At 53.9% G+C, this 27,023-nt stretch overlaps 11 protein-coding genes across 11 annotated transcripts; 6 read left to right on the top strand and 5 right to left on the bottom strand.

The window, feature by feature from the left end:
• Positions 1-221: 221 nt before the first annotated feature.
• On the top strand, positions 222-2,868 carry IDP1 (isocitrate dehydrogenase (NADP(+)) IDP1; the record flags this gene model as incomplete). The annotated part of the gene is made up of 17 exons (XM_076642999.1): positions 222-246; positions 399-493; positions 595-641; positions 732-750; positions 826-870; positions 967-984; positions 1,061-1,097; positions 1,182-1,261; positions 1,335-1,536; positions 1,617-1,699; positions 1,779-1,795; positions 1,863-2,055; positions 2,139-2,235; positions 2,304-2,339; positions 2,412-2,601; positions 2,684-2,735; positions 2,827-2,868. 17 exons carry the CDS (start codon positions 222-224, stop codon positions 2,866-2,868), a joined length of 1,278 nt encoding a protein of 425 aa, XP_076500399.1.
• A 250-nt stretch (positions 2,869-3,118) lies between these two features.
• Positions 3,119-4,245, bottom strand: BDY24DRAFT_163416 (uncharacterized protein). The gene is made up of 3 exons (XM_076636189.1): positions 3,835-4,245; positions 3,487-3,748; positions 3,119-3,366 (listed from the first exon to the last, which is right to left on the bottom strand). Exons 1-3 carry the CDS (start codon positions 3,918-3,920, stop codon positions 3,244-3,246), a joined length of 471 nt encoding a protein of 156 aa, XP_076500398.1. The 5' UTR covers positions 3,921-4,245; the 3' UTR covers positions 3,119-3,243.
• A 21-nt stretch (positions 4,246-4,266) lies between these two features.
• On the bottom strand, positions 4,267-5,136 carry RPL25 (60S ribosomal protein uL23 RPL25; the record flags this gene model as incomplete). The annotated part of the gene is made up of 3 exons (XM_076637643.1): positions 4,267-4,470; positions 4,563-4,685; positions 4,783-5,136. 3 exons carry the CDS (start codon positions 5,134-5,136, stop codon positions 4,267-4,269), a joined length of 681 nt encoding a protein of 226 aa, XP_076500397.1.
• A 1,186-nt stretch (positions 5,137-6,322) lies between these two features.
• Positions 6,323-8,265, bottom strand: BDY24DRAFT_411981 (uncharacterized protein; the record flags this gene model as incomplete). Its single annotated transcript, XM_076642998.1, has 7 exons — positions 6,323-6,430; positions 6,610-7,029; positions 7,104-7,222; positions 7,335-7,421; positions 7,510-7,736; positions 7,806-7,966; positions 8,047-8,265. The coding sequence occupies 7 exons, from the start codon at positions 8,263-8,265 to the stop codon at positions 6,323-6,325; spliced, it is 1,341 nt and encodes a 446-aa protein (XP_076500396.1).
• BDY24DRAFT_377149 (uncharacterized protein) lies at positions 8,214-8,783 on the top strand. Its single transcript, XM_076638746.1, has one exon. The coding sequence runs from the start codon at positions 8,303-8,305 to the stop codon at positions 8,528-8,530; it is 228 nt and encodes a 75-aa protein (XP_076500395.1). The 5' UTR covers positions 8,214-8,302; the 3' UTR covers positions 8,531-8,783.
• A 1,289-nt stretch (positions 8,784-10,072) lies between these two features.
• On the top strand, positions 10,073-11,682 carry BDY24DRAFT_163277 (SCP2 sterol-binding domain-containing protein). The gene is made up of 10 exons (XM_076636188.1): positions 10,073-10,157; positions 10,325-10,408; positions 10,532-10,564; positions 10,669-10,840; positions 10,971-11,011; positions 11,089-11,105; positions 11,197-11,206; positions 11,286-11,297; positions 11,372-11,405; positions 11,510-11,682. Exons 1-10 carry the CDS (start codon positions 10,128-10,130, stop codon positions 11,542-11,544), a joined length of 468 nt encoding a protein of 155 aa, XP_076500394.1. The 5' UTR covers positions 10,073-10,127; the 3' UTR covers positions 11,545-11,682.
• A 183-nt stretch (positions 11,683-11,865) lies between these two features.
• BDY24DRAFT_347309 (putative aldehyde dehydrogenase) lies at positions 11,866-14,962 on the top strand. Its single transcript, XM_076637642.1, has 16 exons — positions 11,866-11,964; positions 12,047-12,060; positions 12,138-12,148; positions 12,249-12,438; positions 12,568-12,788; positions 12,864-12,979; positions 13,096-13,143; positions 13,241-13,290; positions 13,365-13,442; positions 13,525-13,652; positions 13,736-13,837; positions 13,912-13,972; positions 14,053-14,138; positions 14,232-14,385; positions 14,494-14,609; positions 14,687-14,962. The coding sequence occupies exons 1-16, from the start codon at positions 11,906-11,908 to the stop codon at positions 14,735-14,737; spliced, it is 1,485 nt and encodes a 494-aa protein (XP_076500393.1). The 5' UTR covers positions 11,866-11,905; the 3' UTR covers positions 14,738-14,962.
• Positions 14,963-15,881: 919 nt separating this feature from the next.
• BDY24DRAFT_377143 (nucleobase cation symporter-1 family protein) lies at positions 15,882-19,457 on the top strand. The gene is made up of 18 exons (XM_076638745.1): positions 15,882-16,153; positions 16,289-16,317; positions 16,409-16,449; positions 16,588-16,636; positions 16,709-16,769; positions 16,837-16,850; positions 16,916-17,031; positions 17,096-17,201; positions 17,280-17,304; positions 17,408-17,498; positions 17,565-17,586; positions 17,652-17,766; positions 17,894-17,962; positions 18,042-18,398; positions 18,518-18,568; positions 18,628-18,732; positions 18,837-18,931; positions 19,032-19,457. The coding sequence occupies exons 1-18, from the start codon at positions 16,019-16,021 to the stop codon at positions 19,273-19,275; spliced, it is 1,725 nt and encodes a 574-aa protein (XP_076500392.1). The 5' UTR covers positions 15,882-16,018; the 3' UTR covers positions 19,276-19,457.
• Positions 19,458-20,391: 934 nt separating this feature from the next.
• Positions 20,392-22,870, top strand: BDY24DRAFT_438322 (uncharacterized protein; the record flags this gene model as incomplete). The annotated part of the gene is made up of 3 exons (XM_076644350.1): positions 20,392-20,580; positions 20,654-22,163; positions 22,252-22,870. The coding sequence occupies exons 1-3, from the start codon at positions 20,415-20,417 to the stop codon at positions 22,868-22,870; spliced, it is 2,295 nt and encodes a 764-aa protein (XP_076500391.1). The 5' UTR covers positions 20,392-20,414.
• A 341-nt stretch (positions 22,871-23,211) lies between these two features.
• On the bottom strand, positions 23,212-25,217 carry SUA5 (threonylcarbamoyladenylate synthase). The gene is made up of 2 exons (XM_076638744.1): positions 24,891-25,217; positions 23,212-24,441 (listed from the first exon to the last, which is right to left on the bottom strand). Exons 1-2 carry the CDS (start codon positions 25,210-25,212, stop codon positions 23,225-23,227), a joined length of 1,539 nt encoding a protein of 512 aa, XP_076500390.1. The 5' UTR covers positions 25,213-25,217; the 3' UTR covers positions 23,212-23,224.
• A 285-nt stretch (positions 25,218-25,502) lies between these two features.
• Positions 25,503-26,946, bottom strand: BDY24DRAFT_377137 (uncharacterized protein). Its single transcript, XM_076638743.1, has 3 exons — positions 26,691-26,946; positions 25,873-26,565; positions 25,503-25,785 (listed from the first exon to the last, which is right to left on the bottom strand). Exons 1-3 carry the CDS (start codon positions 26,895-26,897, stop codon positions 25,756-25,758), a joined length of 930 nt encoding a protein of 309 aa, XP_076500389.1. The 5' UTR covers positions 26,898-26,946; the 3' UTR covers positions 25,503-25,755.
• Positions 26,947-27,023: the final 77 nt, after the last annotated feature.

The following is a 27,023-nucleotide window of genomic DNA, read 5'->3' as shown; positions in this document are numbered from 1 at the left end:
CTTCTCTTTTCGCCCTTCAACTCCCTCAAGCCCTCTTTTGAAACACACGAGCCATCGCATAGCCCCACCCCCCCCATCCCCTTCTCGATAACCGACCCTTTGAACCCCTACCGTTTCCAAACCTCGCGCTCTTTCCCGTCATGCTGCTCCCATCCACAACCCGTCGACTCTTCTCGTCCTCCTTCGCTTCTTCAGTACCTACCTCCGCATTCAGATCTTCCATGTCAGGTCCTTCCCTTATTCGAGGTAAGTCGACATTCATCTTTCTTCTATCTTGATTGATGCCCTGAACAAGTAGAAACGAGCCCTCGATCGGTTGAGCTCGTTTTTACCTCTCCCACTCGACCTTCCTTCCTTCTTCTGGGCTGACCTTGCCTCCCTCTTCTTTCGCCTCTCAGCTTTCTCTGGAGAGAAGATCAAAGTTCAAGGAGCCGTTGTTGAGCTCGATGGAGATGAGATGACTAGGATTATCTGGAAGAAGATCAGAGAGGAGGTCAGTCTTTCCCCCTTCCCTCTCTCCCCTCCTCGTCGTCCCGTCCCGGTTTTGAGCCGAGAATTGACCTTCCTTTTCACCTTTTTCTACTGGTCAAATAGCTCATTCTGCCGTATCTGGATATTGACATCAAGTACTACGACTTGGGGTGAGTCAAGAACGCACACGAAGCTGAACTGGAGTCCAGGAAGGAGAAGAGGGAGCTGACCTCGTCTTATCGTCCCGCTCGTCTTCGTAGAATGGAGAACCGAGACGCTGTCAGTACGATCTCAACTCTCGATTTCACCTTGAACGCTTGCTGATACTCTCCTCCTTTCTCTGAGCTGCTCTAGACGGACGATCAGGTCACCATCGATGCGGCCGAGGCGATCAAGAAGGTGAGCTTTCTGTTCTTTCCCTCCCTCGAGGCTCTTGAGGCTTCCTCGAGACTGAGACTTCCACTGATCCCCGGCTCCTTCGGTTTCTGCTCTCAGTACAACGTTGGAATCAAGGTGAGTCTATCTTCTTCAACTGGGAGCTCTTGCTGCAACGCAGAAGGAGAAGCTGACCTCCCTTCCTTCCCCTCAGTGCGCGACCATCACTCCCGACGAGGCTCGAGTTGAGGGTACGTTCTCAGCCCTCTTCCATCTTTTTCGAAGTTCTCGACCTCAACCTTACCCCAACTGACTCTTCTTCTCTCTCTCTACAGAGTTCAAGCTCAAGAAGATGTGGAAGTCTCCCAACGGAACCATCCGAAACATCCTCGACGGTACCGTTTTCCGAGAGCCCGTTCGTCCTGCCTTTCCTCCTCCCCTACTTCGATTTCGAAGCTCACAGGACCTTCTCTCCATTTCTCGACCAGATCATCATCCCCTCCATCCCCAAGCCCGTCCCAGGATGGACCAAGCCCATCGTTATCGGTCGACACGCCTTCGGGGATCAATACAAGTCGACAGACTTCATCGCTCCCGGCCCTGGAAAGCTGGAGATGGTCTTCACGCCTACCGATGGAGGAGAGAGGACTGCTTTGACCGTTTACGACTTCAAGGGACCCGGAGTTGGTCGTGAGTCGAGATCCTGAGCTGTCGTGAAGCGGTCATTCCGAGTCTGACGCGTTCGAGTTCGTCCTCTTCTTTTTCTTCAGTTGCCATGTACAACACCGACGAGTCTATCACTGGATTCGCTCATGCCTCGTTCAAGATGGCTATCAGCAAGAAGATGCCTCTGGTGAGCTCGTCTTCCCTTGCTCTGGCTTCGTCTCGTTCTCGTCGCTGACCTTTGTCCCTCTCTTCCTCCACCTCTGCAGTACCTGAGCACGAAGAAGTGAGTCGAGAGCCTTCTTCCTATCGCTCCCGATCATCATCGCTGATCACTTATCATATCTCTACAGCACCATTCTCAAGAAGTACGACGGAAAGTTCAAGGACATCTTCCAGGCCATCTATGAGAGCGAGTACGCTGGAGAGTTCAAGAAGGCTGGTATCTGGTACGAGCACAGGTTGATCGACGATATGGTCGCTCAGGCTATCAAGGGAGACGGAGGATTCGTTTGGGCTTGCAAGAACTACGATGGAGACGTTCAGGTTCGTTCGTTTCGTCGTCGTCGCCTCGCCTCGTCTTTTTGACGCTGACTTCGTTCTCTCGTTCCCTTTTTCGCTTCTAATAGAGTGATATCGTCGCTCAGGGTTTCGGATCCCTCGGAATGATGACTTCGGAGCTCGTCACTCCCGACGGTCTCATCATGGAGGCTGAGGCTGCCCACGGTTCGTCCTCTTCTCCTCTTGTCGTTTCCTTTCCTCGGTCTGACCTCGTTCTTCCTCCCGCCTTCCAGGAACCGTCACTCGACACTACCGAGAGCACCAAAAAGGTTTGTTCTCTCTCTTCCCTATCTTGATCCTCTTCGATCGAACTGACTCTTGATCGCGTTCGCTTTTCTCAGGAAACGAGACTTCCACCAACCCCGTCGCTTCCATCTTCGCCTGGACTCGAGGACTCGCCTTCCGAGCCAAGCTCGACTCCAACGCTTCCCTTGAGCAGTTCTGCACTTCGCTCGAGGCCGCTTGCGTGCAGAGCATTGGAGAGGAGGGAATCATGACCAAGGATCTTGCTTTGGCCATCCACGGAAAGGCGTGAGTTCTCGAGTTTCTGTCCTCGTCTACGCCTTCCCTCTTTGAACTGACGGAAAAAACTTCTTCTGTTTCGTCTCACCAGTATGAAGAGGGAGAACTGGGTCACTACCACCGTCTACCTTGAGAACGTCAACGTTCGTCCTCTTCTCTCTCTTTTCCCTCCCTCCCTCGCCGCCCTCGCTCTCGATGCTGACCTTCCGTTGCCTTCCGTCCCTCCTCCTCCAGAAACTGTTGAGGGCGAAGCTCACCAAGGCTGCCAGCCTCTAGATTCCTCCTCTCCTCTTTGCTCCACCCTTTGTATAGTTTCGCCAGCGTCGACTTCCTCTCGCTCCGAGAGACGCGTTCGCTTTTTTTTCTTCCGGTTTGCCTCGACGTTGTAGATTAACTTGCAGATCGGAAGAGTGGCCCCCCCAATATAGTTATTGCCTTTCTCTACCCTTGCTATCTCGCGACGATGCGATCATGGAAGATCAGGTTGTTGTTCAAAGTTCGATGGAAAGAGCTCGTCGAGTCGACCACGCGTCGTCGTTGGCATCCCCTCTCTTGCTTCTCTTCCCCTCAAGATTGAAGGTCGTTACGAGCATCGAATTCTCTCCCAATCCTCCATCAACCTAACCCTGCAGTCATAACCCTCAACTAAGCTTAAACCTTCTCATGATGCTTCCTCTTCTCCTCCGCCAGCTCCTCCTCAATGGTCAACTTCTGCAACTCCTCCACGTCCTTGACGGGGAACTGATCCGCTTTCACATCGGCTTCCGATTCGGTCTACCCAAAGAAAAAACGTTCAAAAGAAGCGAGAGAAACGAAAACGAGCGTCAGCTTCTCTCTCTCTCTCTCTCTCTCTCTCTCTCCTCCCGCTCGTTCGCAAGCTCGAAAGAAACTCACCGCAACCCTCTCATCCCACTTCTCCCCAGGTCGAATAACAACGTTGACCTCAATCTCCGGGCAAGGAGCTTCCACGACGGTTCCGTGATGTTTCAAGACTTCCTGAGGAGGAGGGTTGAGGACGTCGTCCTCCTCCTCTTCCTCGAGAACGTCCGGGTCCGTGTTGGTTTCCTCTCCGAGCTCTTTGGCGACGTCCTTGGGGTAGGATTCGAGGTGGGAAGGATCGATGTTGATGTTGATGTTGGTGGTAGCGTAGCCAGATCTGTCAAAAGGAGGGAGAAAAGATGGGTCGGTCAGGAGGGAGAGAAAGGGAGGGAGATGGGATGGGAGGGATGAGCTTGAGCTCACCTGACGAGAGGTCGAGCGAGAAGGGATCGTGCGAGAAGAGGAGTGGTCGCTCGAGAGGCAGATTTCAAGATGGCGAGGGAGAACATTTTGGGGTTGGGAAGGTGGTGGTTGGAGGGTTGAAAACACTTCGAACCTCGGAAAGTTGGGAGAGAGACAGGGAAGGAGGAAGGTCTCAGAAGTACGACGGCGAATGATTGTGCCTTTCCTTCCCAAGGAAAAAAGAGAACGACGCGACTTTCCTTCTGTTTTTCGGGTTGCGATAAGCGAAAAGATTCTCCATCTCAGCCCGAAGGACGAGCCTTCCCCATCCCGTCCTTCCCTGCAAAAAAACAGAACTGTCGACGCGCTCCCTCTCTCTCTCCCTTCTCTCTTTCCCCTTCACGAATCCAAGAGTTTCGTACATGCTCATAACTCCCTCTCCCAGCCAGCCAGTCAAACCAAAGTCCAACGGCTTTTAAATGTAACCGGCCTTCTGTGAGAGGTTCGAAAACAGAACGAGACGCAAGAGGTGGTCAGCGAGAAAGAGACGCGAAGGGAGGGAGAGAGACGAGGAGCGAAGAAGAGACGAACGTTGGCGACATCAAGAGCATCGTGGTCAGGGGTGAGCCTGATGAAAGCCTTCTTCTGTCCGTTGGGCTGAGGGAAGGAAGAGAAGAAGAAGAGGGAGGAGAAGGTGTGAGTTTGGTTGTGGAAAGGGGAAGAGAGGGAGAGAGAGAGAAGGAACGCACTCGGATCAAGGTGTTGATCTTGACGACCTCGACCTCGTAGATCTTCTTGACGGCGTCCTTGATCTGCCTCTTGTTGGATCGGACATCGACGATGAAGACGAGAGTGTTGTGCTCCTCGATCTTCTACTCGAAACAAAAACAAACGAAACGCAAAAAGGTCAGCTCTCTCTCTCCCTTCCTTCCTTCCTCCTTCCTTCGCTTCCTTGCTCCTTGAACGAACCTTCATGGCCGACTCAGTAGCGAGAGGGTGGATGATGGTCCTGTACTCGTCCATTCGGGGAGCGTGAGGAACCGACTTCCTGGGGTACTTGGGAGCTCGGGGGAGTCGAAGGGTCTTGGGTCGGTGGAAGGAAACCGAGGTTCGGACCTTTCGGTGGGAGGTGGAGGAGGTACCCTTGAGGGCAGCCTTCTTGGCGGCCTTAGCCTTGACATCGGCGGCGGGGGCTGGAAGAGAAAGAACGAGGACGATGGGTGGGAGAGGAGGGAAAGGTGGAAGGGAGGAAACGGAGTCAGCGTCGTTGGTCCCGTTTTTGGCCAGCGATTCGAGAGCGAAGAAGAGGGTGTGGGTGTCCATGAAAGGTATAGGAGCGTAGAGAGGGCGTGTAGGTGTAGGTGAGAGGTGGGTGGGAAGGGTGCTGAGGGGAATTTGGCGATAGATTCGACCTCTGGCGACGAAGAGGGTGCGAAAGCGATGGGTGAAGGTGTCGAGGGCTGAGGGTTTGATTCTGCTGTCTCCCTCCATCCTTCCTCCCTCGTTTCTACAGCATCCTCGTCAACCCATACACCATGTCCCCTCCTAGCCCTGCACTAGCCTGATCCCTCCCTCTTCCAGCATGGCTCTCTCCAGCTCGAAGCTCGCACATTCCTCCGCTCGGTTGAAAAGTCGTTTGACTCGAAGAGGACGAAGGTCTCACCCTTTCCCTTCCCAGCGGTCTTGGTGACTTTGGCGGTGGACATAGCTGAAAGGAGAGAGAGAGGGGGACCAAGAGGGTATAGGTGGAAGTCGAGTTGGTGGAGAGGAGGAGCGAGGGAAGGGAGGAAAGAGGCGAAGGTCAAAGGAAGGAGGAGTTTGGCGGAGGGAGGATGGTTCGTTCGATTGAGAGGGTAGTTTTGAAGGGAGGAGCAGGAAAAATTGATCGTCAGTATCCTGAGACGAAGGAGGACCTGTATAGACTGAAGGAGCGTAGGTAGCGTACCTGCTTGAGTTTGGCGGAAGTAGACAGAGGGGAAAAGAAGGGGCTTGAAAAGCTGGAAGGGAGGAGGCAGCGAGAGGAGGACGCACAGTCAATCCAGGTCCATGCTCAGAACTAACCCTTCCACTCTCTCCCTCAACCACCACACCACCCCAGACGAATGTCTCCGCCCGTCAACCTAGAGCTCTGCGTTATGTCGAGCTGTCGTCACTGGAAACTGAGGGCAGCCCTAGGGAGGAAAGAGAATCTTTCGAGCTTCTCTTTCCTCCCCCGCAGCACGAGCGCGTTCTTGATGCACTTTCCTCTCTAGGAAACGAAGAAGGTGGGGTGTGTGTAGAGACGGGTTATGAAGACGAAAAAAATCATCTGGAAGATTTGGAGCGAAAATCTGTGGGGAGGAAAGGAGGAAGGACGAACGCGCTCGCGCCGGCCCTCTCGTCTTCCCCATCTTCGCTCGCCCGATTCTTTCCCTGTCGACGAGCTCGTTCGAGATAGCAGAGATGAAATCGAGAGCGCCAGCAACACCCTCAGATCTAAGCCTCCTCCCTCCGCCTCGCCGGTCTCCTCTCAGATCCCTGTCCCCTCCATCAACCTCTTCCTCTCCTCCCTCTCCTTCCTCAACTCCTCCTGCGACGGCTTTGGTCCGAGAAGCTCCTCCATGAACGACCTCGGGTTCTATAGATTCAAAATCGGATCAGAATGACGAGTGAAGGAAAAAGAGGAAGGAGAGTCAGCCTAAGCCTCGTTTCATCTGTGCTGAGGACGCGTCGTCCCTCCTCTTCTCTCGCCTCACTCTTTCCCTCCAAGCGAACGCTCGAGAATCAAGCGAGCGAGAACGAGTAGACTGTACGAACCTTCATCAACTCCTTCCTCTTCCTCACCACCTCTTCCTCTCGATCCCTCCCTTCATCCAAACCCTTGACCAACGCGTCCAGAACCGCCTTCCATCTCCCTCCTTCCGCCTCGGTCTCGACTCCTCCCACTTCAACACCTCTAAAAGCACACGAAACAAGATGTTCTCTCCGCAGATCGAACGTCTTGGTTTCTGCTGAGGTCGTGGGAGGAGATGAATAGGTCCAGAGCCCGACGCGACGAAGGCAAGTTGAGCATTGGACGACGGTGGAGGAACCAGAGTCGGGTGAAGAGGAATTAGGTTGAGAGGAAGATGATGATTGAATAAAGAGAGTCCAGTTGAAGATGGTGAGGAGGAGGGAGGGAAGGGTTGTTGGAGAGGGATTCGGCGAAGAGGAGAGGATGGCGAGAGTTGCTCGAGGCTAATTTGAGGAGAGGAAGGGTCGCGGTCAGCCCATCTTCGGAGTGAGTTGAGACAAGAGTGGATGGTACGTACGAGCTCAGGATGGGATATTCGGAGCTCGAGAGGAATGCGAGGAGCGAGCGTTGCAGCGAGGGAGAGGAGGTGAGACGTTGTTGGGAGAAGGGACTGTGACGAATTCGAAGTAGGGTTCGCTGTCGAGGATAGAATAAACAACGATAGAGAGTGTCAGCTTTTCGTCGATGTCTCGATGTAAGCTATAGGTGATGATGGAGAGAAGATAGATATGAACGAAAGGCGACGTACCTTTCCTCTCGGACGTGACCCTCCAAGGACATGTCTCCTTGTGAGCTTCTACGAGCTCCCTACGCATCCTCAGCTTCAGCTTCTCGGCTATCATCAGACGAAATGACGAGCAATGAACGAGAACGGTCAGCTTCGCTCTCCTTCTCGACTGTTTCGTTCGCTTCGCATCGCTCACCCGTCGCTGGCTTCAACCCTTTCAGGTCGCTCACAACCCAAGCCGATTTGCACTCCCCACAGACGAGTCTCTCCCTCCCTTTGTTCTCCCATCCCTTCTCTGCTGCATCCCGAGCTGAGAAGGCCGACGAGGTGAAGGCGGGGAGGGTGAAAGTGTTGAGACGAGCGGTGAGGGAGGCTGGAGAGAAAGGAAGGAAGGTCGTTGGCTTTGGAGGTGGTGATGGGATTCTGGAGAGACCGATGGTCAGCTGCGAGTATATATATGGAGTTAGAAAGGCTGAGAGGGGTATTGCTTACGGTTCAGGCTCGAATCTAGACCTCTTGCGAGTCGACTCGACGGTGCTTGTCGACTCTCCTTCTCCGAGGATGGAGTCCACAGCCTCCTGGAGCTTCCTCTTGGAGATGGTTTGCTCAGAGCGAAGGGGAGGAGGTGTAGAAGCTCGTTCGGGTGCTGGAGCCTGAGTAGAAGAAGGGAAGGGATGAGCTTCGAGAAGAAACCAGAGAGGGAGGAAAGGAGGGAAGGAGAGATCAAGCTCACCGTTTCTTCGAGCTCTTCATCCTCCTCGAAGATTTCTCCAAACACATCCTCGATATCCCTCTGAATTTGGAGTTCAAGCTGAACGTCCTCGTCCCGTTGATGCTGTCGTTGTTTGTTTCGGAAGAGCTCAATGAGAGAAAACATGTTGGAGGGAGCTTGTCGTCGTTGCGAGTTGAGGAGCTCGTTTCGTCCTCCTCCTTCTCTTCCTCCAACAGCCATCATCGGATCTTACACTTCCAACTCCTTCTGGCTCGATATGTTCCTCGACCCGCGTCTCACTCAACTAGCTTCTCTCCCTCCCCTTCCTCTGGAACTCAAACACCACATCCTTCGCTTCTGCGACCCTTCGACTCTCGCCAACACCTCCCGAGTTTCTCTCGCTTTCCTCCACCTCTCCTCCCCGATCCTCTACCAGGATATCGAGATCGTAGGACTCAAGAATGTAGAGAAACTCTTCTGTTCAAGGGTAAGCAGTTTTCCTTAGTCCTAAATCTGTAGAGGAAGAGGGCTACAAAAAGGAATGAGCTCGAGCTTACTCTTCCTCCCTTCCTCCCTCCTCTCTCTCTCTCTTCCCTTCCTTTTCCCTCTCAGGATCCATCACTTGACCACCCTCACCTCCACCCTCATCTATCTCTCTTCCTCATCCGAAACATCACCATAGTCGCAACGCCAGACGTCGGAGGAGAAGCCCTCAACCTCTCCATCTCCCGACTGCCTCCTCCCTCCTCTCTCTCCCTCCCCGTCGACCTCCTCACCCTTCGTCCGGTTGCGTTCGAAATGCCGGAGGACGACAATATCGAGCAATGGTCATCCCTTCTTGCCCTTTTCGATCCTCGATCAGTCCAAATCCATGGCATCCCAGACTTCTCCAGCGAATACCTCCCCCAGATCAACCTCAGGCTCGCTCCCTGGCCCAACCTCGTTCGTCTCAGCATCAGCAACGCGATCAACCATCACTACCTCGGAAGATCTCTCTTTGCATCGTCGCTGAGCTCCGAGACCGTCGTCGTCTTCGATCTTGCATCGACCGGGTTCGAAGCAGGCGCGTTGGAGGCGGACGACCTCGTCGGCGACATTGCTGGCGAGCTGAGTCCGGAGAGCTGCGAGCTATGGCCTGAGGGGAGTGTGAAGGAGTTCGTCGTTGTAGTTCTGTCAAGCTTCGATGTCGAAATTATCCAGCGCCGAGTTATGATCTCGTGGGAGCACGAGGGGGGGACCAGCTTGAACGACCTTCGACCCCCGATTCGAATCGAGGTAGCTTCTTCCGACTTGACTCCCAAAGAGATCGGTCCTTGAAAGGTGAGATAGCATCGTTTTTTGACCTCTTAGCTACCCTCATACTCACTCACCCTCTTCTCTCCCCTTCCCTCGAGCAGGACGTGATTCAACGCGACCTCGCCCATCCCTTCCTCTCCCTCTGCCATCATCCAAAATCGTCCCCAGTTTCGCTCTTGCTTTTCATTATGTGATTATCGTCCCTGGTCGCTCTCTAGCGGCGAACTTGTCGAGCCTGTTTCACTGACGTTTTTTCGAACCTCTTCTCACGAATAGGTCGCCCTCCTTCTACCACCTTCCCTTCGTAGCCCCCGTTTATACTCCTCTCTCCTCGACGTGAAGCAGCTGTATCCCCATCCGGACCTTCTCTCATCACGCCTCCAATTCCCCTTCGTTCGCGTCGTTCGTCGGTCACCCTCGCTCGCTGTTTCAAGGACGGAAAGATCTTCGTGAGTCTCTCAACCTCCTCTCTCACATCAAACATCTCCTTTCAAAGTTCTTACGAACGTTCTCTCTTCTCGTTTTCACTCTCAGGCTCACACTGCAGTACTCGAGAGTCACGACGCGTCGGAGAGCTCCCCTCGTTTTCTGATCCTTCGTCTTCGCTACCTTTTTTTGAACTACCATCTCATGACGTTTCGATGATTCTTCTGCTCTTCCGATGCTCACCCATCTTCAACCAAAGACGTCTGAACGCAAAAAGGACGCGACTTGAGGTCAAGGCCTGTGATCGCTCCGGCTAAGAGGGAAGGCAACTTCCCTGCCGACCCTTTTCTTCCTTCTCAACACCCATCCCTTTCGAATTCATGGCAGGTCCCACTCAACCAGTACCAGAGGTGAGTTCATGTCTTTCCTGTCCATTCCTCTCTCTTGTCTCTGAGGGATAGAACGGAAAGGAGGGAGGAGAGAAGAGGAGGAACAACGAACTGATGAGCTCGCTCTCTCCCTCCCCTTCCTCCTCGCCTTCCTTGCCTTCCCTCCTCATCTCTCTCGATTCAACCAGACTTTCAACGGACCCAACCAACCTCTCCCAGCATCCAAAGAACTCTCATCACCCCCTAGATCCAACTCAAACATGTCTATCAAGGTCAGTTCTCTTCACAGGGAGGGAGCGAGAGTCGAGCCGAGCTTGAGCCCTTTCCTTCCCTCTCGTTCTCGATAGCTGATGAGCCTTTCCCTCTCTTCTCGTTGGTTCGTTTTGATCTCATAGGAAGAAGGCTTCGATGCTTCGGCCATTCTCTCTGTCCGTACCTCCTCTCCCTCTCTCAGCTCTCTCCAGGAACGACCCGCTGACGTCGTTCCTCCCTCCCCGCCCTCCCTCTGCTCCTCCTCGCTTCGACGAAACAGACCCTCGCCGACTCGTTCAACCAGATGTCCGCCGACGAGAAGAAGGCCACCATCAAGAAGACCAACGGAATCTTCTTGCTCAACGTGAAGAACAAGGAGGGGAAGGAGGCTTCTTGGACGATCGACTTGAAGAAGGACGGAGAGGTCGTCAAGGGCGCGAAGGGGAAGGCTGGTGAGTCGCCTGTCTTTTCCCGTCCGCTCAAAGTTAAAGAAGAAGGCTAGGATCGTGGAGCTGGGTTTGAGATTGGAGGTTTGGTTGCTGACCTTGAGCTTTGGGACGGCGGTGGGAAAACGAAACCAAGATGTTACGATCAACTTGGACGATTCGACTTTCGTTGGACTCGTGAGTCGTCGTTCATATCGTCCGAAGGGGACTACCGAGGCTAACAACATCCCCGTACTCATTTATGCTCGTCCCAGGCTGATGGAAGCCTCAAGTGAGTCCTCTTGAGGGTCGAAACGCGTCGTCGTTTCTCGCTCGTCGACCGTCGCTGATCCTTGCTTCGTCGTTGCTCTTACCCTCCAAAGCTCTCAGAAGGTCAGCTCAGTCTCCTATATCTCCTCAATAGTCTCTCTCACTGACTTGTCGTTCTTTCTCCTCGTTTCCTCGTCTTAAGATGTTCATGCAGGTGAGTCGCGTTCAGCTCGACCTCTCTTCTAAATCTCGATATCTGACTCTTCTTCGTTTCGTGACGTTAATCAGGGCAAGCTGAAGGTCAAGGGAAACGTCATGCTGGGTTCGTTCTCCTCTTGTCTTTCTTCTCATTGTTGATCGTCGTGCGTCGTGCTGACGACAGATCTCCTTCGCCTCCTTACTTCGCTTCTCTTTCTCTCTCTCCAGCTGTGAGTGCTTGTTCGCCTCATCTCAACTCTTGAGATCCAAACCTGTAGCTGACTTCTCTCCCTTCTTCACCTTCCCCTCCAGACCAAGCTCGACGGCGTCCTCAAGGGAGCGAAGGCCAAACTTTGAGCGTCGCGTCGAGACCTCCCTCGACTCTGGAATCGGGATCGGGATTTTGATGACTGTTAACGAATGAAGGAGAATTATGGAGAGTAGTGCTGGTCGCTCAAGGTCGCTCTCTCTCTCTCCTCTGCCTCTCCTGCTGAAGGCTAGAAAGTGGAGGGCAGCCAGCTTCGGTGCAATCGCATCGACTTCAACCGGCTCGAGCTTCCCTCTTTTTTTCCTCTCCCTCCTCTCCTTCAACCACCATCCCCCTCATCTCTCTCAATCAACAACATGGCTACTACTCAAACAGTTCTCGGCGTCGAGTTCCCTTCTCAAATCTTCATCAACGGGTGAGCTCCTCGTCAATATGAAGCGAGGTCGAGATATCAGTGCTCACTCACTCCTCTCCCTTCGCTCCTTCGATCCTGCCAGCGAATGGGTCAAAGGTCAGTCCAGCTCCTGAAAGGCGCATCTATCTATCTTCGAAGCTGACGCCTCGTTTTCCCTCATCTCGCTCAAATAGGAACCGGAGAGGTGAGCTCACCATCTCCTTTCTGTCGTCGAGCTCATTCGACTCCCTCCCTCCCTCTTCACTCCGCTGACTCCCTTCCTTTGGCCTCCTTCCCTCCCTCAGCCATTGGACGTCTACAATCCAGCTACCGAAGAGCTGCTTGCTACCATCGATACAGCCTCGGTCGCAGATGTTGATTTGGCCGTAAAAGCTGCTCGAGCGGCTTTCGAAACGACTTGGGGCTTGAACACTCCGTCTGCTACTCGAGGCCGACTCCTGTTTAAGTTCGCAGACATCATCGAGGCCAACTCTGGTACGTACTCACTGCTTTTCTCTGCCGTCTCAACAAGTAGAATACCTGGGGGAGAGGGTCAAATCGGACCGAATCCACCGCAGGGCTGACGGGGTTCCGCTTTCTTGTTTTTCTTTCCCGCTTTCGCAGAGATGATTGTCAAGGTCGAGGCTGCCAACAACGGGAAGCCTACCAAGTGGGTTGAGGCTGAGTTGGGAAGTTCGCTTGCGGCTATTCGGTTCTTCGCAGGAGCTGCCGATAAGGTCTCGGGCTCGACAATTGAGGTGGACGATAACTCGAAGCAGGTCTTCACTCGACGAGAGCCTATTGGAGTTGTTGCTCACATCGTGCCATGGAATTTTCCCCTGATGGTGAGCTCGTTCTCGTTTTTCCTTCAACGCTTCTAGAGAGCTGACTTTCTCTTTGACCCTTTCTTCCCTCTCCAGATGTGGGCGTGGAAGATCGCTCCCGCTCTCGCTTCTGGATGCACCGTCGTCTTCAAGACTGCTGAGGCAACCCCTCTCTCGGTTCTCATTCTCACCAAGTTGATGCAGGAGGTCGGGTGAGTCCCTCGTTTTTCGATTTCGCCTTACGCTCTCGACGCGTTACGGCTCAATTTTGGATCACTTGAGCTGACTCTTCCTTCTTTCGCTTCTCCCCTCCGTCGCCCCATCCCAGATTCCCCAAAGGAGCTTTCAACTTGGTCAGCGGTGTCGGAAAGGTTACGTGAGTCGATGCAATCCTCTACGGTCGAGTCCAAAGAAGTCGACCCCTCTCGTCGAGCTTCCGCTCACCTCTTCCCTTGCCTTCTACCTTTTTGCAGTGGACAAGCTCTCGCTGAGCACCCTGATGTCGACAAGATTGCTTTCACCGGTGCGTTTTTCGATTTCCAACACCAACGCTCGTCTGTTCCTTCGACTCATGGTTCTCTTTCTCTTCGTTTGCAGGTTCAACCGCCATCGGAAAGCACCTCGCTTCTACCGCCGCTCTCAGTAACTTGAAGGTCGTCACTCTCGAGCTCGGAGGTGAGTCTTATGGTCTTCTGAGCTCAACTCGCTTGCTCCTTCCTGGAACTGACGCGTCGCTGTCGTGTCGTTTTTTTTTTAGGTAAATCGCCGAACATCATCTTCTCGTCTGCCAACCTTCAGGAGGCTGCTCGGTGGGCTGCTTTCGGACTCTTCGAGACTGGAGGACAGTCGTGCATCGTCGGTTCGAGGATCCTCGTGCAGGACACCGTGCGTCCATCTCCTTCCAGACCGTTCTCTCCTCGCTCACGAACTGACTCTCTTCGTCCTTCCTCGCCCTTCATTAACCACAGGTCTACGACGAGTTCCTCAAGCTCTTCGTCGCCGCTGTTAAGGAGATCAAGGTCGGAAAGGACGACGACTCCTTCTACGGTTCTCTCATTTCGAAGGTCCAGGTGAGTCGGACATGACTTCGACGTTTGCGACCCTCAGACTGATTCGTCTTTCTTCTTCTCTCACCGATCCCCAGTTTGATAAGGTCCTGAAGTACATCGAGACTGGAAAGAAGGAGGCCAAGCTCGAAACCGGAGGTGCGTCGTTCCCTTTTTCTCCTTGACTCGGGCGTCGACCATCACTGACGAGCCTTTTCACGTTCTCACTCTTCCCACAGGTGGTCGAGTTGGAGACAAGGGATACTTCGTACAGCCTACGGTCTTCTCTGGAGTTACTAACGACATGGTGATCGGGCGAGAAGAGGTTCGTCTCTCTTTTCTCGCTTACCAAATTCTTTCCCTCTCCAACTTCTCGACTGACCTTCTTCAACCTCTCTTTCTGTTTCCCGCCGACCAGATCTTCGGACCAGTAGCTTCGGTTCTCAAGTTCTCCACCGAAGCTGAGGCCATCGCCATCGCCAACGACACCTCGTACGGTTTGGCTTCTGCCATTCACTCGACAGACGCGAGTCAGCTCCCCAGGGTTTCAAGGAAGCTCAAGGCTGGAACTGGTACGTTTCTGCTACCTTGTTCTTACCGAGATAAAAGCGAGGATTGCTCGACGCCTTTCGATCTCCTCCTTGCTGACGTCTTCGTTTCGTTGTCTCTTTCGTCTCCAGTTTGGTTGAACTGCTACTCTCCTCTGCATCCTTCGGTTCCTTTCGGAGGATACAAGTCGAGTGGATGGGGACGAGAGTTGGGAATGAATGGACTCGAGGCGTACCTTACTACCAAGGTGAGTTGGAACGGAACCAATCGTCGCCTTGATTTTGAACTGACTCCTCGTCGCTCTTTTTCTCTCGCCGCTTCTAGACGGTCCACCAGTATTTCGGAGAGGATCTGCAGTGGCCATTCAAGCTTTAGGTTTCAATATATTTTGGGTTGACCTAGACGCGTTTCGCTTGACTTCGAACCTCGTTTCGAATCCAGGCAAGCTCGGACGCGTTGCTCGTTGCTCCAGACGTCAGCGATTCAGGGGGAAGGGGGTTTCAAGAAGAAGAGCTCGTTCCTCCTGTATAGAGATGAGCAGCACATTCGAGGGGAAAGGAAGAAAGGAAGGTCGAGGGTTGTCTTCGGGGAAGGGAGGGGAAGGGCAAAAAGGGGAAGAGTGTCCCGTTGATTGAAGACCAGTCGCCTTCGCTCCCTCTTCGTCTTTTGCTCCCGCTTCCGGTGTGGGATGCTGAGGCTGAAGAGTCCGAAGAGTTCATATAGATATGAGTTACATACTATCAAAGCACTTGCTATCGAAGGATACTGCCGAATCTGGTCCGGTTCTCCGTTCTCAAGTAGAAGACCGACGCCGGGAGCTCGACTCGAAGAGAGGCAGCTCAAGATGAGAAAGCTCGAGGTCAGCCTGAAGTGGAAAGAGAGGGAAGTCAAGGAAAAAGGCCTGTTTCAAAGAAATATTCGTTCTACTGAGCGCCGGATCAGTGTCGATTTTGAATCCTCTCTCACGCGTCCCTCGGACGATCTTCACATCTTCTTGAACGCTCGCTTGGTTCTCCTGTGTGCGCGATCCTCCCTTCCCAAATTGAAAGCAGGTCTACGAACATGAACATGAAAACAGACGAGCAACTTCTACTGGGCGAGACTACTGAACTCTCTCAAAGGAGCCAACGCGACTCGGACTAGTCTCACCTTTCGATCCAGCTGCTAGCTCAGAAATCTCCGAAGCTGCACATTCTCCGACGAGCACTACTTCGGAGCAGAAAAGGCTGATACGAGACTGTTCGCAGAAAGCCGTCGACGCGACTTCGAGGAGGAGAGGTGGTCGTTCGCCTTCTGAAAATCCTCCCCTCTCTGCTGCAAACTTGCCGTCAGGAGATCACTCCGCGCCTGTTGTCCCCTGATCTTATGGGATCTGCAGACTGCTGCCTTCCATCTGCAATCGGGTTGGAGAAAAAACAAGGGGAAGGGAGCTAGAGAGAGCTCAACAAAAAGGAGGGGCTCAATTCATTCGAAACCTGAAAGGCGCCGTCCAGTCCTTCCCTCTTTTCACCCTCGAACGGCGACCATCAACAACGCCAACCCACCTTCCTTTCTTCCCTTCACCCTCCCGTCGGACGATAGTACTCGAAACTGAGCTCACCTCTCCTCAGTCGGTTCAACAACCCTCTCAAGACCCACCGTTCCCCCGTCCTCAACATGTCCTCCTCCTCCGTCAGATCCGCTCTTCGAACTGTTACTCCCAACCCTCGGCTGTGGTTTACGGCCGCATACTGGACGGTAGAGTACCAGCCCTCATCCTTCGCTCCGTCTAGTAGGTTTTCCAACCTCGATGTGAGCAGAAATCTTCCTCTTCGTTCGCTCCCGTCCTCTTCCCTCCCTCTCTCCCCTCTTCCCCTCACGGCCCTCTTGGAATCGATCGCCCGGCTTCGCTGATCATTTCTTCTCTCGTGTTCCTTCTCATTATAGATGGACGTCGTTCCTCCTCACCTGAGAACGTGAGTGAAACCTTTCCTCTCATCTCTGGAGTTCGCGTTGGGTCGCCGCGTGGGTTCGACTGACCTTGGTTTCTCTCTCTCTCTCTCTCAGCTGGCGAGCCTGGGACTTCCTATTCCTCTGGTGTTCCGATGGTATGTAACTGAGCCTCGTTTCGCTTCCGCGGACAGCCTTTGAGGGAGCGAGCGCCTTCGGTAGCAAGGTTGCTGGGCGATTCCCCTCTGAACTCTCGCCAGTTCTCTGACCATGCCTCGCTTTCTCGTTACCTCCAGGTCTCAACGTTGGTACTATGCAACAGGCTGGATCTATGATTGCTCTTGGGTGCGTATTCGCTTTCCTCGTTCCTCTTTTACGCGTCGTTTCCCTCGTTGACTTCTCTCTCTCTCTCCTCAGTCTCTCGTGGAAGGAGGTCCTTCCCGCTCTCTTCATCGGAAATTTCATCATCGCTTTGGCTGTAAGTATCCTCACATCTTCTTCTACTTTCGAAGTCCTGCTGATCTCTTCCTCTTCTCTCTGCTCAGGTTACCGCTAACGGGTTTGGCCTTCTTCTCTTCTTCCTCTCTCCACTCCTCTTTCTGACCCATTATCTCCTTCGCACAGACTATCCGGAGCCAAGTTCCACGCTCCTTTCTCCGTGATTGCTCGAAGCTCGTTTGGCTTCTTCGGGTCATACGTCCCCGTCATCTCTCGACTCGTCCTCGCTCTCATCTACTTCGGTGAGTATTTCGAGACTCGAGTTCGAACGACGTCGCTGACTCCCGTCTTCGTTCATCTCTACAGGTATCAACTCCCAAATCGGATCCAGCTGCGTCAAGATCATGCTGTCGAGTATCTGGCCGTCTTTCAAGACTATGCCCAACCACCTCCCTCTTTCCGCTGGAATCACGTTAGTTTATTCGTCGAGATCGCCCGACGATGAAAGTTGTTCTGACTTCGTCCTTTGCCCCTTTCTCCCGTCGTGCAGCTCTTCTGGAATGGTCGCTTACTTCGTAAGTCCAAACTTTTCTCTCCGCACGCGATTCCAGAGAAGTGAGAGACGAGACAAAGTCGGCGCGTCTGACATTTATCCTCGCTTCGTCCCCTCCCTTTCAGGTATTCTGGTGCATTCAACTCCCTCTCCTCATGATTCCTCCTCGAAAGATGAGGTATCTTTTCATGTTCAAGTCCTTCATCGTTATCATCGGTGCGTTCTCCACCTACTTCTGACTTTCCGAGACGCATCGAGGCTGACTCTCCCCGTCCTCAACAGCTGCCTTCGCCATGCTCGGATGGTTTGTTCAGCTCCAAATTGTTCTTCAATTTGTTTGCTTCGGTGTCTGACCGATTCTCCAAACAGGTCGATCAAGAAGGCTGGCGGAAGCGGTCCCATCTTCGCCACTGCGTCCTCTCTCACCGGAACGAAGAAGGCGTGGGCTTGGGTTTCGATCCTTAACGCTGCCATCTCCGGAAAGGTGAGCATTCTTCTTCGATATTTTGACCTTTCGTGGTCCTGCAGCTTTCCAAGCGGGAAGGAAAGGGGAGGAAGGTCGCAAGACGACGCGCCGATCTGATCCCCTTGCTTTTGCTCGCTGTTCTCAGACTACTCTCGCCATCAACAACCCTGATCTTTCCCGATACGCTCGAAGAGTGAACGATCAGTACTGGCAGGTAAGCACCTCGAAACTACAACCGCTGTCGGCTCAAATCAAGTCGCTAACTTCACGTCTTCGCTCTGTCCCTTCGCCAGGTTCTCTTTATCACCGTCACCTACGGATGCCTCTCTCTCGTCGGTATCGTCATTGCCTCCGCTTCGAAGGTCATCTACGGAACTGCTTTCTGGGACCCAACTCAGATCATCGCTCTCTGGCCCAACCGAGCAGCATCCTTTTTCGTTGCAACAGCCTTCATGCTCGCTCAAGCGGGTACCAACATCTCGACAAACTCCATCGCCAGTTCCAACGATCTCACCTTCCTCTTCCCCAAATACGTCAACATCAAACGAGGAGCGTTCATCACCGCCGTCTTGGGAGGATGGGCGACGGCGCCTTGGAAGATTCAGGCCTCGGGAACAATTCTCCTCAACTTCCTCAGTGGATACGCTATCGTGAGTACTCAAAGTCGAAGAAAACAAGAGAAGGAGACGGAAGACGCTTGGACGCACGCAAAGGCGTCGATCAAGAGCCGACGCTGACCTCGACGCGTCTCTCTCCCTCTCCTCTCCAGGTTCTCGCCCCACTCCTCGCCATTCTGATCGTCGACTACTTCCTCATCAAGGTGTGTCTTTCCGGCTCGTATCACTGATATAACACGAGCTGACCTCTCTTTCTTCACAGGGTCGGAAGTTGAACGTTCCGGATCTCTACCGACCCACCGGAATCTACAGCTACGGAAGGTGGGGAGTGAACTGGCGTCCTTTCGTCGCTCTTCTTTTCTCTGTCGTGAGTGTATCTTCTTCGCCGAGATGAGACGATGTCAGGAAGAGGAGACGATGAGCGACCGAGCGAGCCTCGTTTTACTGAAACCTCTCTTTCTCCCCTTCCAGACTCCCAACATTCCTGGTCTCGCTGCTAAACTCAACACCAAGGTTTACATCTCGGACGGAATGAGAAACTACTACTCTTTCGCCTGGCTCAACTCGTGAGTCCCTTGTTCTCTCTCGCTCGTCACGTCCACGTCCAACGAGCTGACACCTTCGCCTCCTTTGCTCTTCGCCTCTCTCTCTCTCTCTCTCTCTCAGGTTCTTCATCTCCTCGGTCGTTTACTTTATCGTCGCCAAGACCTTCCCTGCGAGGGAGACCATCATCTCCGAGGAGGTCTGGGACGACAACGAGGAGGAGGAAGGGGAAGGCTCTTCGGAGGACATGGAGTTGAAGAAGGAAGGGGGCGTCGATGGAGAAGGTTTGCCTTGGGACGGCCAGACTACTTCTAGTCATCTTGGTCAGACTAGTGAGATCAGCAAGGAGCAGGTCAAGTCTCTCTAGGTTACGGTTGGATCGTAGAATCTCCTTTCACTCTCCGGGTGTCGTTTCATTATCCGTTCTTAGAATTATGTATCCCTCTTTTTCTCTTCTCTCTTTTGGAACTCACTGTCTTTTTTTTCTCCTCTTTTCGTTTTACGGTTTTACTCTTTAGATTCTCATTCGGATGTATGGTCGTTTTATAGTTGTTCAGCGACGGAAGGGTAGCAACGCTCAGGAGGAGGAGGTCGAGCTCGTCCCCGCCTTCCTCCTTCCTTCCTCTCTCTCTCCCAACTCCATCTTCTCTGCTCAACCCTTCAGGAAATGGAATGGCTATCCGTCACTTCCTCTCCCACGTCGTCAAGAACGCTTCTTCTTCCCTCTACGATCCACCTTCCATCTCTAGTAGTAGCAGCAGTAAACTCTCCAAGTCGTCCCTCTTCCCCGCTCCTCTCCTCCATCTCCACCTTCGACCCCCACTGCGACCTTCCATCTCGCCGTCCTCCTGCTCGACCTCGACCTCTTCTTCGCTTCAACGGCAACAAGGAAGGACTCAGGCTTCGTACTCGTCGGTATCCCAGGGAGGAATCGAGGAGCATGGTGGATGGGACGGAGCAGGCTGGGAGGTCGGAAGGAGATTGGAGGAGGACGAGGGGAAGAAGACTAAGAGTTCATCCTGGACGACGTTGGATGGAAGAAGAAAACTTCGAGGATTCAAGCAGCCAAGTCCGCAGCAGCATCCGTACGATCCTATACCAGAAGAGGAACCCCTTGCCAGAAGAGGAGCCGTCCCTCGACCTCCATCTCGCTCAACTCCTCCTCCTCCTCCCTCTCCTCTTCAGCCTCACCCTTTTCAATCTCGTCCATCAACAACACCAACACCACGTCCACTACAACCTTCCCTCTTCGAACCTGAATCCATCACTATCGCCGACCTCCCACTCTCCTCCTCTGTTCTCAACGAGCTCACTCTCACCGCCCTTCCTCAGGCTCCTTCGGTACCTCCCGAACACGACCCGGTTCTCCTCTCCCTCGAAACCTCCCTCGCCTCCCTCCTCTCCTCGCCTACCATCTCCCTCGAAGGACTCGACATCTCCTCAAAGGACTTCTCTCTCGCTCTGGAACTCGTCGGAAGTCAAACCTCGTCGTTTACGACTCTCGAGATGGAGCACGAGTCGAGTCTGACGCTGGACGAGATCAACGAGCTCAATCGAAGGAGGGAGGATTCTGCTAGGATGGTCTTGAGAATAGTAGGAGAGAGGCAGGGAGAGTTATCAAGGGTGGACGAGTACTGGGTTGCTAGGGCAAGGTTGCAGTTGGGAACCTCAGGCGAGTCTGAGCAACTTTCTTTTCGTTCGTCGACGCGTCGTTTAACTCGTTCTTTCTCTTTCCCTAAATCCAGCGTCCCTCATACCTCGGTCGAGCTACTCTTTTTTAGAAGACGGTTCTTTATCCCTCCACATCCCTTTCTTCCAAAACCTACTCTCTCCCACCTCCACTCGAGCCGAATTCTTTGAGGCCGTTCAACACTTCACCAACCTCCTCCCTCGCCTCCCCTCCCTCCTCCAAGCCGGAACCTCCCTCCCTCGTCAAGACGTCCTCCTCGTCATGGATCTCATCCTCGAACGATCCCGAGACCTGGACGACCTCCGCCCTGTCGACCTCCTCCTCAAAACCCTCACGAGTCGACAAGGACAAGCAGGACGTCAAGGAGTTTCGTTCTTTTTCAGGAGGATCCTTCAAACCTTCGATGGATCGTCGTCCACTACCGAACTTCACTCGATGGCAGTCTACACCAAGATCTTGGACCTCGACGCTTCCTCCTACCTTGGATCAGCAGCCGTCTGTCAGTTCGGTCTCTCCCTCTCTCAACCCTGGGACGCAAGTCGAGTCCTCGAAGATCCTCAACTCTCCTCTCGCCACTTCCACCTCCTCGCCTACCGACTCGTCCTCTCCATCGAACGGACTCTCTCCCTCTCGGATGACTTGGGACAGAGAGCGTTCAACGTTTCAAGGCTGGCAAGACCTTTCAGGAGGATGGGAGCAGACCCGTCGCGTCCTCGTCGACCTCTCAGCGTCGACCTTCGGAATCGGATCGTCGATCTCCTCTCCCGTTATCGAGAGAAGAGCGTAGCAGCTTGGATCGCACTCTACCACCCTACCATCCCCGTCGCATCTTCCTCCCTACCACCCATCATCATCGACTTGGATCCTTCTTCTTCCTCCTCCACGAACTCGTCTCTCCCTCCTTCACCCATCGAATTCGCACCTCTCCCTCTCCCGCTAGCCGAACAACTCCTCCTCGTCCTCTGCCAACGCCGCAACTCCGAGGACCTCGTTCTCGCCCTCTCCATCCTTCGAACCATCCCTCCCAAAGATCAAACCATCAAACTCTACAACCTCCTTCTTCGACACACCTTCCACAGCCTCCGTCGAAGACCAGAAGCGGACGCGTTCTCCTCCCTTCTCCTCGACGTCCTCGCCTCCTCCTCCCGCCAGAACCCAACCCTCCGCCCCAACCTCCAGACCCTCGAAGCTCAACTCCTCGCTGCGAGCAAAACGTTCGACCTTCGATCCAGGTCTCGGTCGGCGGAGGAGAAGAACGAAGTCGTTTCGTTTCGACGAGCTGCTTTCGAAGGGTTCTTTGCTCTGGCGATGGAGAGGGGTGCAGAGTTTAGGAAGAGGACTTGGGAGTTGCTGGTTGGGGCTGTGACGGAGGAGTGTGGGTACGAGAAGGGGAGGGAGGCGGTGGGGTGGATGAGGTTGGCTGGGTTCGAGCCTGACGAGAGGACGACGTGGGGAGAACAGGTGTTGGGGAGGATGAACATATGGGAGTACGCGAAGAGACCGAGTGTGGGAATGCAGGAGTTGGTGATTGAGTTGATGGAGACGGAGGGGTTGAAGCACGGGCGGTGAGTTGGTTCGATCTGGTTTTGAAACCGACGCGTCGAGAACTGACCTTTCTCCTCTTGAAAACCCTTCTTCCTCCCTTGCCCATAGATACACCTACACTGCTCTTCTTCAAAGGGTAGTTAACTCCCGCCTCGGTACCCCGCAGAACCACCTTCGACATCTGTTCCTCACCGATTTCGTCGCTCGTTCGTTCCCTGGAACGTCTTGGATCACGCTCAAGTCGACCACCGAGGCGACCAACTCCTCCTCAACCTCGGAACCAGTCGCCGACATCTCCCGTACCTCCTTCCCAGCACGGATCCATGTCGGCGTTACGCTCAATCTCGAGCTCAACCAAAACCAACGTCCTCTGCCTCCTCACCTCCTGCCCGCGCCAACTTCCCTTCTTCCCTCCCTTTCAACTCCCATTTCATCCTACCCATCCATGCACGATCTCCAACCTCCTACTAAATGGTCCGAATGGGATCCACCCGCCAGCGCAGGAGGGTTCTCGTTCGAAAGGGACGCGGCTCCGATCCTGTCGATGCTCTTCGGACGGTTCGAAAAGGACGGGGACGAGGAGTTTGCGGATATCATAAAGCGGTGTTTGCAGGAGGGAAGGAATGAGGAGATGCTGAGGAAGAAGGAGGAGGACGGGTTGGAGTGGTGGGAAGGCGGGAGGGAGTGGGAGGATGAGTGGAAGGATAAGAAGAGGGAGTCGGTGTGAGAGAGGGCGGGCGGGTTGTACGGTAGATTTAGTTGACTTTCGGTTTCAGCACTTTGTATTAGACTAGACGATATTTTACGATTGCGATTTGGCTCCGTGATCCTGGAAAGAGACCGGCGAGAAGAAGAAGGAAAGGTCTTGTCGACGCGTCGGAGCTCGACCTTTGAACGTTCTTCTCGATCCACAGAACGAGGAAGAGAGTCGTACAACATCGTAATAAACCAACCGCGATACCAAAAAGTCTAAAGACGGGCCCCAAACTACGGAAGCAAACTGAGAAGGCGAACGAAAACTGACAAAAAAGCGGCCCCCCGTCTCCCTCCCCTTGCCTTCCCTCCCCTCCCCCACTCGTCTCTAAACCCGGACCAAAACCCTGCCCTTCTCCCCTCCAGTAGCCTTCCCGACTCTCTCCCCTACAGCCCTCCCCACACCCTCCTCCTCACCCTCCTCGATAAAGATCACTCCGCAGCCTTCGCGTTCCAGTCTCAACAGGCCGTCGAAGAGTCGGTTGGCGGCTTGGGAAGGGTTCTGTAGGGATCCGAGAGGGTGGTAAATGTAGGTATGACTGTCCGAGATCGGTGGGGAGGGTGTAGTGGTGGCAGGTGGGGAAAGGGAGGAGGAAGAGAGGTTGCTCGTGGACGGTGGTGAAGGGAGGAGGAGGGAGAGAGGAGAGTTGTCGTAAAGCATGAGGCCGATTGGTTTGGACGGAATAGCCGTGGTGGCAGGAAGCAGAGAGAAGACGGCTTCGAGTGGAGTTGGGAGTTTCGAGGTGGTGGGTGACGAAGAAGAGAGGTTGGGAGAGGGAGCGGTCGAGGAGGGTGGTGTTGAAAGGGTGTTCGACGCGTCCGAGTCGTTGATTTCGGTGGTGCTGGTGGATGGGAGACTGCTACTGGACGCGTCGTCGAGAACGGGAGAGAGGAGGTAGACCGGTATCGAGGGCGTGTAGTGCTTGTACTTCATCCCAGGCGTCGTCGGAGCTTTCTCCATCTTCTCGTCCTTGAAATCCTTTGAGTAAACCAACACCTTCCTCTCCCTCTTTCCCTCTCCACGATCAACCCTTCTCACCACCTCCCTCAACTGCTCAACCGTCACTCCTCCAGGTCTCAGAACCTTCAAATCTCCCCTCCCGCCCTGCTCGTTCGATTCCTCCTCGACAGCAACCGTGCTCTCGACTCCGACCTCACAGTTCCCACCTTCGAGAATCACGCTCACACCCTCTCTCCCACCCAGATCCCTCATGACATGCTCTCCTCTCGTCGGACTCGGTCGTCCAGAGGAGTTGGCGGAGGGAGCAGCGAGCGGGACTCCTGCGAAATGGATCAGAGCTCGAGCGACGGGATGGGAAGGGAGACGGATGGCTACGGTTGGTAAGGAGGCTGTTGTTTGCGTTGGAATGAGGGAAGGGTTGGTTGGGAAGAGGAGAGTGAGGGGTCCTGGCCAGTGGGACGCGATGAGGGAGGCGTAGAGCGGGGAGAGGAGAGGTGTCGAAGGATCGGTTGGTGGGAGGAGGAGGGAGTGAAGCATGGGGAGAGAGGAGATGTGAAGGATTAGAGGATTATCGGAGGGACGACCTGGGAAAAAGAGAAGGAGATTTCGAGTCAGCCTCGGAAGTTTGAAAGGAGACGAGGCACGAGAGGAGGTGAGGGAGGAAGGAACGACAGCGAGCTCTTCTTTGCGAGAGTTAATTCCCTGACAGCTCCTGCGTTCACAAGATCCGAGTAGGAGATCGTCCGAGGACCCGATGAGCTACTCCATATTCTTCCCACCTTCGAGATCGGGCTGTAAAAGCGTCGAAGGGAGTCGTTCGACCAGAGGGCGAGAAAGTTGAGCTCGACTCTCCTTCCCTTTCCCTCCCTTCGTGCGTCTCTGTCTCCTTCCACTCCTCTCCATTCGTACACTCGCTCCAATCTACACCCAGCTGATACCAACAGCCTACCACCCGCCCTTATGTCTCCTTCGACTAAAAATCTTCCTCTCCAAGCCGGCCTTCGCCGTCTCTTCTTCTTCTCCTTCGACTAACCTTTCGCTTTATAAATCCTCTCTACCGCCTTCCCACTCAGCGCATTCGCTCCCAATCCATAGACCGTCTCCGTAGGGAAAGCTACCAGATCCCCGTCTCTGATTTTCTGAGCTGCTAGTTTGATGACCCTCTCTGTTTCCGGGTCGGTGATGACGGGAGGAGCGTCGGAATCGATTCCTGAAGGGAAGCTGATGGACGAAGGGACCGTTTGAAGGAGGAGAGTTTGGAAGGAAGGGGAGGACTCCATCTTCGTGAAGGCAGGGGAGATAGGTTGTCGGAGGAGTGAGGTGGAGGTGGTGCTGTGGAAAGCTCGCCTGAGCATGAAGCGGTTGGAGGGGAAGGAAGGGAGAGTTGAGCTCGACCAAAAATGAAGCGGCTCGACGGAGGAGGGGCCTTCACGACCCGTTGTTTTCTACTAGTGGATTGAAAGACGAGCCCTAGGTGCTCAAAACTAAGTCATGGAAAGTTGGTGAAGACCCAGCGTTCACTTTTATCAGAGCGAAGGCAATCAAGGAAGGAGAAAGTCCTTCGCTCGGACCCGGTCGTCGGCAGTCGTTCTCGAGCTCTCTCCTTTCCTCTACAGTCCGAACTCCAATGTTCTCATGACCTAGATTGTAGAGCAGCGTTACATTGGTATCGAAGAGCGGTAATTAAACAAAAGAGGGACATCAGTCGCGTCATCGAGACGTGGAGGAAAACGACTCGAGATGACGGGAGGAGGTCTGCGAAGGAGTGAAGAAGACTCTGGTCAGTCTGGTGGGACCCTGTGAAAAATGAAAAAAGATACGAGGCGAAGGAGAGCTGTAGGGAACTGACTCCGGGTGATGCAGGAAGGAGAAGAAGAAAAGACGTCCCCGCTGCGTCTCTACGTGCTGGAGCTCGGAAGCGGATCAGGCTGAGGATACCACGATAGCGTACGAGGTCAGCTCTCTGAGAGGACGGATAACTTCGAGATAGAAAAGATATTGGAAACAGAACTTACGTTCCAACAACACGTCGCCGTCGCGTCCTCGAACCGGATCCGCTTGAGGGCGTTCTCGATCTCGGTCGCGCCGAGCTGCCACCAGCACTCCACCAACTCTTCCATGAAAGCCTTCCTCCTCATTCTCTGCCCAAGACTAACTCTAACTACAAACTCCTTCACTTGGGGAGAAGCCGCCTCCGTGCCCATCTCGTACAGGGCGTCGCCTATCAGGTCGGCCATGTACTCCTTCTCTCCCCAGTTCGAGGAGAGATCGAAAAGGAGAACGAACGGTGAATCGGACGTAACCGACCGTGAGACTAGTCCTACATGGATGACGTTGGTGCAGTGAAGATGGGAAAGGCGAGGCCAGCGGGTTTTCGAGGGGTAGGGCGCAAGATGGAAGCGAGGGGTGTTTCCAAAGTTGAAGCTCTCATTTTGTAGACCAAAGACGTGGGCCGCTACGGGATTGAAGAAAGATAGAAGAGATGACCACCGATGTAGATCCTCTTCATCGTCCAGGTGAGAGTTGATTCCGATGGGTCGAAGAGTGAGGAGGTCGACGGGGAGGGAGAGAGAGGAGGGAGGAGGAAGTCGAGAGATGGAGAGGTTAAGGGCTTCTCCTCCGACGTCTGGCGTTGCGACTATGGTGATGTTTCGGATGAGGAAGAGAGATAGATGAGGGTGGAGGTGAGGGTGATCGAGTGATGGATCCTGAGAGGGAAAAGGAAGGGAAGAGAGAGAGAGAGGAGGGAGGAAGGGAGGAAGAGTAAGCTCGAGCTCATTCCTTTTTGTAGCCCTCTTCCTCTACAGATTTAGGACTAAGGAAAACTGCTTACCCTTGAACAGAAGAGTTTCTCTACATTCTTGAGTCCTACGATCTCGATATCCTGGTAGAGGATCGGGGAGGAGAGGTGGAGGAAAGCGAGAGAAACTCGGGAGGTGTTGGCGAGAGTCGAAGGGTCGCAGAAGCGAAGGATGTGGTGTTTGAGTTCGAGGGGAAGGGGAGGGAGAGGTCGAGAGAGAGGAGTGTCTTGCAAGCTCATTTATGAAACTCGAAGAGTGTGGGATGGTGGGTGCTGGAGAGAAATAGAGGGACGGAAATGTGAGCTCGACCAAATGACGTTCGTGAACGACCTTCCCCGTTTTAAAGTTCCTGTTTTTCTGCATCC

The sequence above is a fragment of the Mrakia frigida genome (genome assembly GCF_051309035.1).
Source record: "Mrakia frigida strain ATCC 22029 unplaced genomic scaffold BDY24scaffold_3, whole genome shotgun sequence".
Classification (NCBI taxonomy): Eukaryota; Fungi; Basidiomycota; class Tremellomycetes; order Cystofilobasidiales; family Mrakiaceae; genus Mrakia; species Mrakia frigida.
The sequence above is the reverse complement of the archived record's forward strand: the minus strand, read 5'-3'. Positions and strand labels throughout refer to the sequence as shown.

What these genes read in the sequence shown, in the direction of transcription:
- BDY24DRAFT_377149 (XM_076638746.1), top strand. Translation starts at nt 8,303, where the DNA reads ATGTTCCTCGACCCGCGTCTCACTCAACTAGCTTCTCTCCCTCCCCTT.
- BDY24DRAFT_347309 (XM_076637642.1), top strand. Translation starts at nt 11,906, where the DNA reads ATGGCTACTACTCAAACAGTTCTCGGCGTCGAGTTCCCTTCTCAAATC. An exon ending in AAGTTGATGCAGGAGGTCGG is followed by an intron (nt 12,980 to 13,095) that starts GTGAGTCCCTCG and finishes GCCCCATCCCAG; the next exon opens with ATTCCCCAAAGGAGCTTTCA. An exon ending in AGGCGTACCTTACTACCAAG is followed by an intron (nt 14,610 to 14,686) that starts GTGAGTTGGAAC and finishes CGCCGCTTCTAG; the next exon opens with ACGGTCCACCAGTATTTCGG.
- BDY24DRAFT_163416 (XM_076636189.1), bottom strand. Translation starts at nt 3,920, where the DNA reads ATGTTCTCCCTCGCCATCTTGAAATCTGCCTCTCGAGCGACCACTCCT. An exon ending in CTCGCTCGACCTCTCGTCAG is followed by an intron (nt 3,749 to 3,834) that starts GTGAGCTCAAGC and finishes TCCTTTTGACAG; the next exon opens with ATCTGGCTACGCTACCACCA. An exon ending in AGTGGGATGAGAGGGTTGCG is followed by an intron (nt 3,367 to 3,486) that starts GTGAGTTTCTTT and finishes TTCTTTGGGTAG; the next exon opens with ACCGAATCGGAAGCCGATGT.
- BDY24DRAFT_377143 (XM_076638745.1), top strand. Translation starts at nt 16,019, where the DNA reads ATGTCCTCCTCCTCCGTCAGATCCGCTCTTCGAACTGTTACTCCCAAC. An exon ending in TGAACGATCAGTACTGGCAG is followed by an intron (nt 17,963 to 18,041) that starts GTAAGCACCTCG and finishes TCCCTTCGCCAG; the next exon opens with GTTCTCTTTATCACCGTCAC. An exon ending in TCGACTACTTCCTCATCAAG is followed by an intron (nt 18,569 to 18,627) that starts GTGTGTCTTTCC and finishes CTTTCTTCACAG; the next exon opens with GGTCGGAAGTTGAACGTTCC.
- BDY24DRAFT_163277 (XM_076636188.1), top strand. Translation starts at nt 10,128, where the DNA reads ATGGCAGGTCCCACTCAACCAGTACCAGAG. An exon ending in GGGCGCGAAGGGGAAGGCTG is followed by an intron (nt 10,841 to 10,970) that starts GTGAGTCGCCTG and finishes AACGAAACCAAG; the next exon opens with ATGTTACGATCAACTTGGAC. An exon ending in CAAGGGAAACGTCATGCTGG is followed by an intron (nt 11,406 to 11,509) that starts GTTCGTTCTCCT and finishes CTCTCTCTCCAG; the next exon opens with CTGTGAGTGCTTGTTCGCCT.
- SUA5 (XM_076638744.1), bottom strand. Translation starts at nt 25,212, where the DNA reads ATGCTCAGGCGAGCTTTCCACAGCACCACCTCCACCTCACTCCTCCGA. An exon ending in GAGGATTTATAAAGCGAAAG is followed by an intron (nt 24,442 to 24,890) that starts GTTAGTCGAAGG and finishes TCTTTTTCCCAG; the next exon opens with GTCGTCCCTCCGATAATCCT.
- BDY24DRAFT_377137 (XM_076638743.1), bottom strand. Translation starts at nt 26,897, where the DNA reads ATGAGCTTGCAAGACACTCCTCTCTCTCGACCTCTCCCTCCCCTTCCC. An exon ending in AGAAACTCTTCTGTTCAAGG is followed by an intron (nt 26,566 to 26,690) that starts GTAAGCAGTTTT and finishes TTTCCCTCTCAG; the next exon opens with GATCCATCACTCGATCACCC. An exon ending in CGGCGACGTGTTGTTGGAAC is followed by an intron (nt 25,786 to 25,872) that starts GTAAGTTCTGTT and finishes TGGTATCCTCAG; the next exon opens with CCTGATCCGCTTCCGAGCTC.